Source organism: Paramisgurnus dabryanus, chromosome 3, assembly GCF_030506205.2.
Source record: "Paramisgurnus dabryanus chromosome 3, PD_genome_1.1, whole genome shotgun sequence".
In the NCBI taxonomy this organism is placed as follows: Eukaryota; Metazoa; Chordata; class Actinopteri; order Cypriniformes; family Cobitidae; genus Paramisgurnus; species Paramisgurnus dabryanus.
Window position 1 is genome coordinate 4,663,573 of NC_133339.1, and position 15,623 is coordinate 4,679,195.

At 41.5% G+C, this 15,623-nt stretch overlaps 1 protein-coding gene across 4 annotated transcripts in view; it reads left to right on the forward strand.

The window, feature by feature from the left end:
• Positions 1-14,274, forward strand: part of plppr2a (phospholipid phosphatase related 2a) — a 36,834-nt gene extending 22,560 nt beyond the window's left edge. For 3 of the 4 annotated variants that reach the window (XM_065253088.2, XM_073813762.1, XM_065253090.2), the window contains 5 exons: positions 4,077-4,197; positions 4,320-4,570; positions 9,102-9,278; positions 10,063-10,190; positions 10,969-14,274. In XM_065253088.2, the coding sequence (XP_065109160.1) occupies positions 4,077-4,197; positions 4,320-4,570; positions 9,102-9,278; positions 10,063-10,190; positions 10,969-11,077 (786 nt within the window). In that variant the 3' untranslated portion in view covers positions 11,078-14,274. Of the gene's footprint in view, positions 1-4,076; positions 4,198-4,319; positions 4,571-9,101; positions 9,279-10,062; positions 10,207-10,968 lie in introns of all 4 variants that reach the window. The other variant, XM_065253089.2, reaches the window with a different exon arrangement.
• Positions 14,275-15,623: the final 1,349 nt, after the last annotated feature.

The window sequence follows — 15,623 nt, forward strand, 5'->3', positions numbered from 1 at the left end:
GATCCACCCGGAAAACGAAAATCTTCCGCTATACCTTTAAGGTAAAAACACATCTAATACGTCAATGCAAGTATAACTTTCTGTATTATACAAATACAAATTTAGAGAAAAATATTTAATTGCCATTGCAAAAAAATGAGTAAAAATGCCTAAATGTCATTAATTTTCTTTAAGCAAATAATTGTTCAATGACATATTTTATGAGATTCATGATTTTGTTTATGTGGTTTAATCTACATGTTATGATTTAATTATTAAAGCCTTGTTTCTTAGATAGCAGATAAATGAATCGATGAGACTTTGCTAAAGTCTCTTTTTCTGCTTTTTGGATGTTTCTCCTTAGAAAAGGGCACTTGCAGTAGTTTTACTGTATTTTTTTAACTGTATATCAAAAATGTACTTGTGTTCTTAAAAGCAGTTTTAAGAGAAATTTCTGAGGTGTATTGAACCTGGTTTGTGAAGGAACACAATCCAAGTACTCCGGGAGCAATAAAAGTGCAATCTCTGTGCAATAAGAAAGATGTAGACAAAAGTTAAATACATTTTGGTGGGTTTTGGGGTGATGGTGTGTCACACAGGCAACAGATTGTGAGACCACATGAGTTTGCCTTCCCCCTTTCATGAGTCCTGTTATAGCCACATGTACCAGTGTGTGTTTGGGTGAGTATACTGTGTGTGTGAGAGAGAGAGAGAGAGAGAGAGAGAGAGAGAGAGAGAGAGAGAGAGAGAGAGAGAGAGAGAGAGAGAGAGAGAGAGAGAGAGAGAGAGAGAGAGAGAGAGAGAGAGAGAGAATCGTAACAATCATATATTCATATACTGTATCCAAATGTCAAATATGCACACACAAAAGGCACAAAACTGTATCTTTTAAGGTACAACTGGCTGTGGTACCAGAGTCCTGCACGGGTCCATTTTTGGACACCCGCTCCCGCCCGTACCCGCAAAATTCGGCACTAGATCCAACCCGTCACCCGTGATAATATCAAAATTACCTCCGCACCCGCCCAGAACCGTTAATATTTGTCCCGTTACATAAATCGCACACGCTAAAATCATTCCAATTAAAGTGCTTTATTTTTTATCTCGTACCTCACTCAATATCACAACAGCGTCATGAAAGGCCTAATGAAACAGGCTAAAGTAAGCTTTGTTTTGCGCCATTCAATTAGCATACCATCGGCACCTAAATAGGCTATGGAATCTGATAACTATACACAAATAGACCTATTAATGCAAAAAGAACAAGAAAAAATACAACCTACCTACACAACCCCTGCTGTGCTCCTACAATTCTCGTCTCGAAATGCTTACTAAGAGAAGACGTTCCCAGCTTCCAGCTATCAACTGCAAAACTTTATGCAACTCCTGCAAAGCTCGCTCCAACTAGGCTACGAGAAGCGTCAACAAAGCCGCGCACTGTCGAAGTGGTGGTGATGTAATGTGTCAAATGTCATACACTCACCTAAAGGATTATTAGGAACACTTGTTCAATTTCTCATTAATGCAATGGTGTTATGGTGTGGGGGATGTTTTCTTGGCACACTTTAGTCCCCTTAGGGCGTACTCACATTATCCAAACCAAACCAAACCATGCTCCAGCGCGATTGTCACCCCTCCCTATTCCCCCAGGTGCACGCACTCACACTGTACTTTTTATCGATCCGAGTCCGGGCGCGCTTTCGTCATTAAGATGCGATTGTTTTGAAAAAAAAACGGGAAGTAAAGATCTCTCTTAACACTGGAACCAACCGTAATGATAAGTCTGTGTTTTTTATTCGGAGTCGTTTGGTGCGCGATTACAGACAGCCCTCTCACATGTCATCATATTGCTTAGTTGATGTGTCACGTGTGCAGCTCGGACATTCACGTAACCCCACTGCGCGAATCAAAAGGTTTTTACGGAGGCAGATAAAGGTGAGTGGTCGCGCAACTGACGTCTTCACCTTTTGAATCGCGCTCAGGCGTGTTTGCGCTCACACCACAGCCTTCCGCACCTGAGCCCAAGTGAACCGCGCTCCGGCCCACCTCTGCAACCCGGCCGCGGCGCGATTAAACAATCCGCGCCCGGGCGCGGAACGGATCGATCACACTAGTCAAATAAACCAGGCTTTGGGGGTCAAACGCGCCCGAGCGCGGTTTGGTTTGGATAGTGTGAGTGCGCCCTTAGTGCCAATTGGGTCTCGTTGAAATGCCACGGCCTACCTGAGCATTGTTTCTGACCATGTCCACCCCTTTATGACCACCATGTACCCATCATCTGATTTCTACTTCCAGCAGGATAATGCACCATGTCACAAAGCTCGAATCATTTCAAATTGTTTTTTTTTAACATGACAATGAGTTCACTGTACTAAAATGGCCCCCATAGTCACCAGATCTCAACCCATAAAGCATTTTTTAACCCTAACCCTAACCCTAACCCTTTTTTCCTACTATGGAAGTCAATGAGGCCTCTGATCATGTTCTGTTGGTAACAACATAACACTACGTTCAACCCCCAACCCCCCCCCCCCCCCCCCCCCGATGAAAATACAAAAACAAATTGAGTCTTTTTTCATGGTGATGTATTTTAAAGGATGACATTCTGTGCCTCACATCCTTTTAATTTCACAGCCACAAAAGTTGTCACTTAAGGTGATTTTGGTTGATTAAAGTTGTAAACTGCATCAGATATGCTCTTATACAGGCGTTCGGTTCTCAAATAAAGAACTGGAGTTTGTGCACAGTGATGCCACCTGAGTAAGTGAGGCAGATGGCACTGCCCGCCTGAAGGTGCGGACGCCCTGATATCTCGACATATGTCTGAACTGTGCGGGCTCTCTGCTTATAGCTTCACAGAAGAGTCTATTATCGGCTTTACATCAAAATAACAGAGACGAGACGAGAGAAAATCAGATGATCAGACATCTCGTGTTTCACCCTGTTTCATCACACACAGCATCATGTTCACTGTACATTCGACTTGAGTCATATAGATATGTTTATATATTGTGTCTGCATTGATTTGATCCACAAAGGTAATACCACAATGTAATGAATTAATAATTTAAATATAAACTTGATTATTGTAGTAAATAATTGGGATGTTTGTGTGACAAAATGTTTTGTGAGTTGTAAGACACGTTGATGACACAACACTGATGTCACGATCTGTCAGTCTGTGTCAGCGGTCAGGTGCTAATCCTGGAAACGTGTGAGATGTACGCCACGTTCCTGTCCCTTGTGTCTCATCTCTGACGTCTCTCTGTCTGTCTGCGTTGTGCGCTTGTGAATGTGATGTGAGTGTTGGTTGTATCTTTCGTTCTTCTAGAGTGACCTTCAGTGACCATCAGATGTTTACGTCAGAGCATCTCAACTTCCTTAACATCAGATTTAACCTTGAACATCAAATCAGCAGCAAATGGTTTCTTGTATAAAAGTAAAGATAAATGCCTCAGATGTTCATTTGGATCATCATGAATATTACATACTAAACACGAATTTAATGGGCACTTTTTCGGCAGATGGTAATTGACTAAGTCATTGACTGGTTTATCCTCAATGCACCTGCATTTAAAGATGAAGTGTGTAGATTTTAGCGGAATCTAGTGGTGAGATTGCAAAATTGCAACCAATGGCTCAGTCCACAGCTCACCCCTCCCTTTCGAAACATATAGAGAAGCTACGTAGGTGGAACAGGACAAAGATGATGTCGACTGAGATCGAACATGATGTCGTAGTGCCAAACACACTTTATAAAACAGTTTGTCTGTTTACGGCTACAAATGGAGACTTCCATGTAAGTGGACCCGCAGTGTAAGTAGATTAAAACGGCTCATTCTAAAGTAATAAAAAAGTACAGTTCATTATGTAAGGTCTTTAGACACCATTGATAATATAGTTATGTAAGGAATAATTGACGACAGGACATTCAATTATACGAAAATAATGCACACCCAAGGTGCAATGCAACACGACTCAAATTCTCAAAGAGACTTGAATAGTGCGACAACAAATGAACTCGATAAGCTAGCGGAAGATATTTTGGCAAGCTAAAAAACATTAACCCCTCCTCGCCTGTGTTTTATTCTCTGTAGATTCTGGCTGGAGAACTGATGGTGTTTTTCATGAGGTCAGAGGTCACACAGGAGAAGACCATAGTCACTGCAGACTGCTGTTACTTCAGTCCACTTCTCAGACGTATTATACGCTTCTTAGGTACTTACAGTATCAGATCATCACATACATCCTGCACTATACACACTAATTGAATTCACAATTTTTTATTACTTTCCCTTATATATCATTTTGGTTGACTTTGATCGCTGTTTGTCACACAGGTGTCTATACCTTTGGCCTGTTCACCACCACCATCTTTGCCAATGCCGGTCAGGTGGTGACAGGAAATCAGACGCCTCACTTCCTGTCAGCATGCAGGCCAAATTACACAGCGCTGGGCTGCCATACAAATTTACACTACATCACAGAGCGTAAAGCATGCACGGGAAATCCTCTGCTCGTGACGTCGGCACGCAAGTCTTTCCCATCTAAAGACGCAGCCATCAGTGTTTATTCTGCAGTCTATACAGTGGTGAGTACATGAGCCAAGAACTGTTTTATCATGATCACGCTGGCTGAAATAAGTTGCTATTGTTAAATAATAAAGACATAAAATAAATAATTTTTTTTAAATGTCACACTTTACAAAAACCTAAATCTTTTATGGAAACGTGTTATTAAAGTCCCACTGTGATGAAAAGCACTTTGATGTTATTTATATTTACATTTACATTTAGCAGACGCTTTTGTCCAAAGCGACTTACAAGTGAGGTAAACAATAGAAGCAATTATGGCAACATAAGACAGCAATACATAAGTGCACTGGAAATAGTCTCATCAAGTCCAACACAATATACATAGCCAAGGGTATGTTAGTATTTTTTTTTTTTTTTTTTTTTTTTTTTTTTTAGATAAAGAGGAAGGTAGATAGAGAAAGAGATAAAGAGAAGGGTAACTAAATAAAGATAGTAAATCTGTAATTAGGAAGTTAGGTAATGGTGGAAGAGATGGGTTTTTAGCCGAGTCTTAAAGACAGCTACAGTGTCAGCAGATCGTGTCACGACCGGCAGATCATTCCACAGTTGTGGGACAGTTCCTGAGAAGGTACGCGTTAGTGTTTTCTTCCCTTTTTGAGATGGTACCACAAGTCGTCGCTCGGTGGCAGAGCGCAGTGATCGAGAGGGTACATAAGGCTCTATAAGCAAGCGAAGGTAAGGGGGTGCTGACCCAGTGGTGGTTTTAAAGGCCAGGAGCAGAGCCTTAAATTTGATGCGGGCTGCTATAGGAAGCCAGTGTAACTTGACAAAGAGAGGAGTGACGTGCGCCCTCTTTGGTTCATTGAAGACCACTCTTGCCGCTGCGTTCTGAATCATCTGTAAGGGTTTGGTCGTGCAGGCTGGAAGTCCTGCCAGTAGCGCATTGCAGTAGTCCAGCCTGGACAGGACAAGAGCTTGGACCAGGACCTGCGTAGCATGCTCATCTAGGAAAGGTCTAATTTTCCTAATATTGTAGAGGATGAATCTACAAGAGCGAGCGGTGCTGGCAACATGCTCCGTGAAGCTAAGCCGATCATCAATGACCACTCCCAGGTTTTTGGCCGTCTTGGAAGGCGTGATGGTCGAGGAACCTAGCTGAATGGAAAAGTTGTGCTGAATCTTTGGTTCGGATGATATGACAAGCAGTTCTGTCTTCGCAAGGTTAAGCTGGAGATGGTGATCCTTCATCCAGAGTGAGAACCCCAATGCCCGCATGCCGAGATGCGGGCAGAAACCGTAGGATCATCAGGGTGGAACGACAAGTGGAGTTGAGTGTCGTCTGCATAGCAGTGGTAGGAAAAGCCATGTTTCCGAATGACAGAGCCCAGGGATGTCATGTATATCGAAAAGAGCAGCGGTCCAAGCACAGAGCCTTGAGGGACCCCGGTATCTAGACGTTGGGGTTCGGAGACGTCACCTCTCCAGGATACCCGAAATGACCTATCTGAGAGGTACGACTTGAACCATAAAAGCGCTGTGTCAGTGACACCCATAGACATGAGAGTCGACAGGAGGATGCGGTGATTGACGGTGTCAAAAGCTGCAGATAGATCCAGTAAGATCAGCACAGATGATTTGGAGGCTGCCCTTGCCTGCCTTAGGGCCTCAATGACTGATAGCAGCGCAGTCTCAGTGGAGTGACCACTTTTGAATCCAGACTGATTGCTATCCAGGAGGTTATTTTGTGTGAAGAAAGTGGAGAGCTGGTTGAACACAATGCGTTCAAGAGTCTTGGAAATGAAGGGAAGAAGAGAAACGGGTCTGTAGTTCTCTAGCATAGCAGGATTGAGAGTGGGTTTCTTCAGCAACGGGGTTATCCGGGCCTCTTTAAATGCTACAGGGAAGGTGCCAGTGGAAAGGGATGAATTGATAATGTGAGTGAGAGCAGGGATAACAGACGGAGAGATGGCCTGGAGGAGATGGGTGGGTATGGGATCTAGCGGGCAGGTAGTCGGATGATTAGAAGCCAAGACCTTGGAAACATCTGCTTCGGATAGGAGAGAGAAGGAGGGAAGGGAGCATGTCTCAGGGATTTGAGAATGCGCAAGAAGCGGCGGCTCGGAGAACTGACTGCTAATAGTTTTCGTTTTCTTCACAAAGAAGGAAGCAAAATCATCAGCCGTTAGGTCGGATGAAGGTGGAGGGGCAGGGGGACAAAGAAGGGTAGAGAAGGTCTTGAAGAGAGTGTGAGAGTCAGGTGAGTTGTTAATCTTTGAATGGTAGTATAGGGTCTTTGCAGAGGAGACATCCTTGGAGAAGGAGGCAAGAAGAGACTGATAGAGGCAGAGATCAGAAGGATCATTCGATCTGCGCCACTTCCTCTCTGTAGCCCTGAGTGTGGAGCGATGCTCACGGAGAACCTCAGTTAGCCAAGGAGCAGAAGGTGTGACCCGGGCCGGTCCAGATGTCAGAGGGCATAATGTGTCTAAGCAGGATGTAAGAGTGGAACAAAGTGTGTCAGTGGCATTGTCAGTATCTAACAGAGAGAGTTGGCTGGGAGCGGGCAGCGTGGAAACAATCGCAGAGGATAAGCGGGAGGGAGAGAGCGTGCGCAGGTTGCGCCTGAACGTGACCAATGGGGGATCGTATGTAGCGACAGGGGGAGTCAGGTCGAGGTCGAGAGTAATTAGGAAGTGATCAGATGTGTGAAGTGGGGTGACCTGGGTGTGGTAGGTGGAACAACAGCGTGTGTAGATAAGATCTAAAAGATTACCAGACCTGTGTGTTGGTGAAGTAGGGACTCGCTTGAGGTCAAACGACGCAGTCAGGGTGTTGAAGTCAGCTGCCTGTGGTTTCTCCAGGTGGATATTGAAGTCACCAAGTACTACTAAAGGAGTACCATCCTCAGGGAATGAAGACAGAAGTACGTCTAACTCCTCCAAGAAGTGTCCAAGTTGACCTGGGGGGCGATAGATAACTAAGAAATGCATTTTAGTAGGGTGGATGATAGTAACAATATGCGATTCGAAAGAGTTGCTGTCACATGAGGGGGTTTGCTGTTGGAATTTCCAGTCCTTTGGGATGAGCAGACCAGTTCCTCCACCCCTTCCTGTTGTGCGAGGACTGTGTGAGAAAGTGTAGTTGTTGGAGAGGGCAGCCGGAGTGGCCGTGTCCTCTGGTTTAATCCATGTCTCAGTAAGTGCTAAAACAGAAAGGCCAGAATGTGAGGCAATGGCAGTAATGAAATCTGCTTTGTTGACAGCAGATTGGCAGTTCCATAAGCCAATGGGAAGAGAGAGTGAGGCAATAGTGGAAGGTGGGAGAGTGCGGAGGTTATTAATATTTCTCCCACGGCGACGTGATACAACAGATTTACGAGTTGTAATGACAGTAGAGATTTGAAAGCACATAGTAAAATTATAAGAATAGGAAATGTACAAGAGAGGAAAAAGAGTGCTATATAGATAAATAGAAAAAGTTAGTACAAAAAGTGCAATACTTAAGTGCCCAGTCAGTGTCCCTGCTCGGTGGAGTCGCGCAGGTAGAGTCGATGGTCTTTACATTCTTCGGTCTTCACACAACGAGGGCTGCACGCGACCGCTGCCGCGGTGGACTGACTGTTTTTATAAGTGCTTCAAATGTGGGCTGAAACTCAGCAGGCCACGCCCGAAAACAATCAACAACACGTTAATGGCCGAAACTACTACTGTATTTACTGTAATACACTAAAGCACGCGAGGACACGCGAGAACAAACGCGGATTGCAGCACGTGAGACAAAGGTAAACAAGAGAGCGTTTCTTAGCAACGACACTGCGCTAAAACTTCACAAGTCTCAAATCAAATGCACTTACACGTTTCTGTGGACTCCTGTTGATAACTGCTTCACCTGAAGACTGAACTGTTTACTGCTGTTTAAATACTCTCCTGGCGTTGGCCACGCCCGAAAACAATCAACAACACGTTAATGGCCGAAACTACTACTGTATTTACTGTAATACACTAAAGCACGCGAGGACACGCGAGAACAAACGCGGATTGCAGCACGTGAGACAAAGGTAAACAAGAGAGCGTTTCTTAGCAACGACACTGCGCTAAAACTTCACAAGTCTCAAATCAAATGCACTTACACGTTTCTGTGGACTCCTGTTGATAACTGCTTCACCTGAAGACTGAACTGTTTACTGTCTATGTGGTGTTTTTAATATGCTTTAAGACAAAATTTGTGCAAATTTTTCATAATTTTTGCAAAACTGCAGTTTGAAGCGAGGTTCGAGGTGGTGTTATTGATCGGAGGCGGGGACTAATTTGCTTATTCGTGTTCGGCATGAATTAAATTTGTATAGTTTTATTTGAGCCATTTTCAGGGATGAAGAAATTATTTTCACAGGAAAAAAACTTAAAATATGTTCAGCAATACATTTCTAACATTACAATGTATTTAGATAAAAAAATTGTCAGAAATGACTTTACCCAGTCTTTAAATAATAAATATTGGATAAATATTCTCAGATCATGATCTGGTTTAATTGTAAACAGTCTTATTCTTCAGTCTTATTCTTCAAACTCTCTCTCGCTGTGTTTGCAGATGTATGTAACATTGGTGTTCAAAACTAAAGGGACGCGTTTGACCAAACCCACAATCAGTTTGACCCTGCTGTGTCTGGCCATGTTAGTGGGTGTGGTCAGAGTGGCCGAATATCGCAACCACTGGGCCGATGTCCTGGCTGGATATTTCACCGGTGGAGCCATCGCTGTCTTCCTGGTGAGAGTGTAGATAAAACATTTCAACAGTTTATCATCTCACAAATCAATGGAATGGCAGTTTGTAAAACAATAGATTAGTTTTGAGTCAATCAAAGTCTTGCATGGGCATGAGCACCATATGATTGATGTCTTTTTTGTAATATAATGTTTATATCATTTTTGCTTAAAGGAATAGTTTATTGTAATTTAATTACCCTCATGCAATCCCAGATCTGATGGAAATTCAAATATGGCGGCACGTTGATAACATCAGTTCTCATTGGCTCTCTAGTTATGTTTTTCATCACTTTATTATACATATCTGGTTGTTTACATTGACAATCGCTAAGTAAGCTCAAAATATATATACAGTAATTTTCTCTTAGAAACGTATCGTTTTGGTTCAAAAGACATATATTTACGCACTAGAGTCATTTTGTGCTTTTTTAAGGGTCACCATGTTGAGCCCCATATATGAAGGCATTTTAAATTAAAATTATTATTAAGTCAAATACATTTAGGATGGCATGAGGGTGAGTTACAAGAATTTAGACTTATTTTAATTTGATTGTACTAAAATGCAACCTGTAAAGCAAATATGCACAGTGGGAAATGTTACGTAGAAATGAAATTGCATTTAGTCAGGTAAGATTTGATTTTCTTGATGTGATTAAGCGTGAATCCGCACAACTGAGCAAATGTGATTCGGCTGGTCATTGAATTATATCCCAACAACAGCTGTGCTTGTTTGTAGCAGATACCAGACGATTTTCTTCTTCCTTCTCGTTCTTTTCTCTTTCTAGGTGACGTGCGTGATCAACAACTTTCAGCAGATAAAACCTCCAGCCCCGCCGGCTCGACCCCAGCGTCCCGAGTCTGTGCTGGGCATGCCCATGGTGGCGCTGCCCTGCGTTGAGAGTCCACTAGAAAAGTTAAGTGGCACTCAGGTAAGGGGTGGGAGCGGGTTAGTTGGAGGGCTTCACACATGAGGGCGATGGATTACGCCCCTGTCCGTCTGTGTTTGACCCAGTGGACCCTAATGTGACTCCCGAGACCCACCCACCCCCTCTACTCCCCACACAAGCATGTTTTCCCAAACACCAACCCTTCAAACCCAATGACTCTCTATGGAGGATCTTTTAGTGTTTGATCTGAAGAGACATTTTTCATGTTAATTTGGTTGCTTTTAAGAGAAGTTAAATTGAAAATGTTAAGGGGGGAAAACTTTACTACACTGCTTCTTTACTACGAATGTCAAAGCGAATGGATTCGTATCATACAGAACTTGAAAGATGGCAGGTCGGTACGGACAGGTCAGAAATATCAGTTTTATTAGATGTGTGCCACGGCAAGCAAATCTGAAAACTGTGAGTTTCCCATTGTAGGCCACGCTCATTATCCTCACGTTTTAAAATAAGTTTTCCTCTTGATCACCACCACCATACAATCATCATTTTTTCTCAATTTATTTGCCTAGTAGTATCCAGCAGGAACCCCTTTGTTCATATTTTGGATGTCGGATAAGCTCCATCAGGTTTGTTTGATTAAACATCCAAAACATGTACTGTAGAGGTTCCTTAAGGAACTCGGTTGGGAATCACTCCTCTAGCCAAACACCATCACTCGGTTTTCGCCTCTCTTCTTATCCAAATCTTGATTTCTCATTCTCTCTCTCTCCCCTTACACACTCTCTCTCTCGCCCCTTACAGACTCCAAGGGGATCTTCATTCACTGAGATCACATGACCATCAGCCTTATCGGTTCCCCGTACCCCCCGATGTCCTCATACCGTCTCGCTCCATGTCCAGCGAAGTCTAGACCGGCCGTCTCAGCACGCGCGCCACTGCGCCGCTCACTCCGCCGGACGCACCGCCGCTCTGCACCGATCCTACTCGACGCAGGTCTAGATTTCCACCCTTTCCAACCTTCATTCCAACCTTTCCAACCATAATCCTCCATGATGCAGATAGGGCCTCCTCAAACAAACCATTCAGTTTTAGAAAGCCTGCTCAAGGATCTCAAATCGCGCCTTTCAGACGAGGTGTGCATTTGTTTGGACCGTGAGTGGAGGATGTGCACCTTTAAATGCCTCTGGACCTTTCAAAACCAACCCGTCCTATTCCCCGGGGAACCGAATGACGTCTTGCACAGCTTGGCGCTGAAACGCAGAACTCTCAAGAGACTGCAGTTTTCAGTTAAGTGTCAGGTATCTCAGTTCATATGTAGATAGATGAACTTTCCTTTTTTTATTGCATTGGAATTTTTAATGGCTTTTCAAAGTATTTGTGTTTTGGGTTGTCTCGCTTTCCCTGCACCGAAGAAGACAATCTCACGTGGTCCAACGCACTGACGTCAAGATGTTCCTTCTGTGGACATCAAAAACTTTTTATGTAAAGACCTCTGAAGTGACAGCCGTTCTTGAATCCAACTTGCTTCGAAAAGAAACTGTTGCTTGAGAAATGCTTTGAGACAAACGGACACCGACAGACTTGTGAAAACAATCACAGCATCTTTTCTAATATTTCATGTGCGCTTTGTGCCGACTTGTGATTTTCCAGCGGTCAAATGTGATGCACGGTGATAAGATTGTGATGTTGTGGCTTTTTCCTGAATGTTTAATCCCTCACACAACAGACATTCCCAAGCCTCATTTAAATATACCAGATGTGCACAGGATCCTGGGATGTGCACGAACAGATAAAGTTTCACCAAGGAACACCTTAGCATAATACAAACGGTATCACTGCCTTTTCTTATCATTTTAGGCAAACAAAAAGAACCAATCGAAATTAGCATTTAAAGTCTAGAATTAATTAATGTTTTTTTTTATTAATTTAAAAGAAAGGTCAAAATATGTACTCCAGCTGTCACTGAGACAGTAAACTTTCAAACAAGTACAGATATTAGTACCTCAGAGGTGCATATATTGGTACCAAATGTATACATATCTGTACCTAATGGATACATTTAATCTTTTTATAATGGGTACCACCCCAGTGACAGTGTGGAGAGCAAAATGAGACTGCCACCATGTGTAACATCTGTATTGGTGTCTATTTGCACTGCTAAGCTTCTAAGTACATTGAATTCCATTGAATTGAGCTTTTTCACATTTGTATCACCATGCTTTATGAATTAAGTGTCGTTTTATATTTATGATGTTATGACAGGACCTTGTTCCAAATAGTGCAGGATACCTTGCAATACAACAAAAACGAATTTGAGTTAACAAAATCATGTATTTATTTTGTTAATATATGTGTCTGTCCTTATTGTGAAAACACCACCGTTTTTCAATATTTTACTATGTTCTTACCCCAACTTAGATGAATTTATTCATACCTATCTTTTTTCAATGCGTGCACTTTTAATCTTTGTACAGCGCTTCTCGAATGTGTTAGCATTTAGCCTAGCCCCATTCATTCCTATGGCTCAAAACAAAAGTTTTATTTTGTGCCGTGTAACTACTCAAGTAACATTCTTTAAATAGGATAAACATGGAAGTGTTTGGTGGCTTCTAAATTTATCCCTGTTTGGATCCTAAGGAAAGAATGGGGCTAGGCTAGATGCTAACATATTTACAACGCGCTGTACAAAGATTAAGTGCACGCATTGAAAAAAGATAGGTATGTATTAATTTGTCTAAGTTGAGATAAGAACATAATAAAATATTGATAAACTGTGGTGTTTTCCTTTTAAAAAAAATGTGTCTATAGGCGGAGTTTGGGGAGGCAGGGGGGGCACTGCCCCCCCAAACCAGAGCCATTTGTGATTTTGTCCAAGCTATTCATTAAGGTTATATAAATATAAGAATTCATTTTCATTAGTCTAATCTTGATATTTTAATAGGAAGTAGTAACATAAGGCTAAAATAGTTTGCATTTATTTAAACCATATTTAAAAAAGCACAAACTCCACCTATGAATGTGTCTGTGTGGTGGATCAGATTTAAATCAAAAAACATCCTGTGCTTGCAACTGATCTAATGTAATGTTTGATTTTTTTTATTGTTAGTTTCTCTACAGTTCTCTAAACACTCACAGAGGACATCTGCATTCATGCAATATATGTGCAATATTCTTTTAAGCACTGTTAAATTGTTTATGTCTCTCTGTTTGTCTTAGCTACAGTGTGATTTTTTGTTCTTTAAATGCTTGCTTTGAATTAGCCTCTAACCACAACATCATAAGGGGCAAAAGCAAACTGTACAAAAATGTACAAATGTGGTCGTACGAATTAATCACCTTGTAAAATATGTACGAAATGCCATGAGATAGTGTTTAAGTGACTTATTGTGCATTGCAATGTCTGTTTTTTTACATTATGTGTGTGTTCCCTTTTTTCACTGCTCTACCATAGGAGCAACAATGAACCGTGGGCTGTGTTTAAACACTGTATTGTCCTTGTTAGTTTACTTTAATTATTAATTAAGTTATTTATACGTTTTTTTTTTGTAAGACATCTGTGTTAACTAACTGTAATGTATGTACTGTGAACAGATGAGTGTGATCTTTCTATTGCACTCCAAGCTATTGCAACTCATCACCAGCTCGGTCCTCCGCCAAATTTTGTACCATGTGCGGTCACATTCTCTGTTATAAGACCACCATCTCTACAAGCGTATAGAAATACCTTTTCTTAAATCCCTTGCCTTGAATATGAAGTTTGTCATTTCTGCATTACTGGTGTCACCAAACAGAATGCACCAGTGTCCCGTCTGTCTGCACACTAAACCTAGGCCAGGAGGATTTTAACAGAAACACATTATATTTAAATCTTTAACTTGTAGCTTTCTAGTTCCTGCCAAAAAAAAGATATTTGTACAGTTTTGCAGATTAGTCTTTTTGTAAAAAAAAACACAAAGATTCGAGTTTACACATTTTACCACACCTGTGCACCTGATTCATCATGTGTTACAATGTTACTTTAGGTGACCTTACATTTAAATACACCCAATGAGTCATTGACTAAATCTGTGTTTTTGGTAAGTGAATAAAGTGACTGTAAAAAGCCTCTTACCGGTTCTGAACATTATTTTTTGGTGGTTTTGTTGACTGCTGATTTGGGGTTTTATGCAAATACTTTCTGTTACAAAGAAACCGCTAAGCAAAGGCACTTGAGATCAAGCAAGACATTTTTTTTACTACAGATCAAAATGCTTGAAAAAGTGATCAAGCTAATACACTTAAATTAGCCAAGAATAAAATAAAATGAAAAACTGTCATTTGTTGTGGAATATTGTGTTTTTTTTTAAACAAATTACTTATCTGTGAGCTTCATTATTAAAAAAAAATATGTGCCCTTATAATCTTTAAGCAAAAATGCAAATCTCCTCGCATTCTTAAAACGATCTCTCTTTACTTCTGGTCATATGGTACGGCAGGTGGGCGGGGTCTGGAAGAAGATCGCTGCGAATAGCAATTAGCAACACAACCCAACTTCAAATGATCCATTCAGATCTCGATGGACAAATTTAGCGCTGGATATTCGTCATAAGGCAATCGCTACTTCTGTTTCATGGCGACTTTAAGTTTAGATGTAATGCTAATTTTTTTGCATGCATTAGTCCAGTTTATTTAATATATACTGCCACCATGTGGTAGTCTCTTAAATTGCAGGTCCATTTAGCAACTGTCTACCAAGTAATTCTGAAAGAAATGACACATAGGCATAGTTTGGGGGACAGGGGGGAACTGCCCCCCAGACCACACCCAATTATGATTTTGTCTGAGCTATTAATGGAATAGAGTTCATATTTTATTTGTCTTATCCTAATATTTTAATGGGTAGACTGAGTAACTTAATAGAAGTGAATGGGGTCCACAAACGATTTGGTTACAAACATTTCTCAAAATATCTTCTTTTGTGTTCATCACAGCAAAGTAATTTATACAGGTTTGTAACAACATGAGGGTGAGTAAATGATGAAAGAATTTTCATTTTTGGGTGATCTATCCCTTTAAACCATCATAACGGACTGAAACATGAGGAGTGTTTTTACCAGGCAGAGGTCAGTATTGCACAACCCTTGAACAGACCCTATCAACATGCAGTCTTGCATTATGTGTCCGACTCGCTCTTCTTGTTTTTCTGTGCATTGTGCAATAAATTCTGCAGCTGCGTGTAATATAATAACTTGCATTTCTGTTGTATTGTTTTGTTCTGCATACTCCCACGCAAAAAACAATGTCTTAAATTTAATATGATTTATATAAAGACAAATTCTGCCAATAAATGTTTATTGAACCATTAGGGAAACTCAAAGTAAAACAGTGAAACACAAAATTTGGTGGTGAGCGTTCATACGGTGGGCGTGGCCTGATATGGGGGTGTGTGCGGGAGGGTGTAGTGGGCGGGAGCCGCG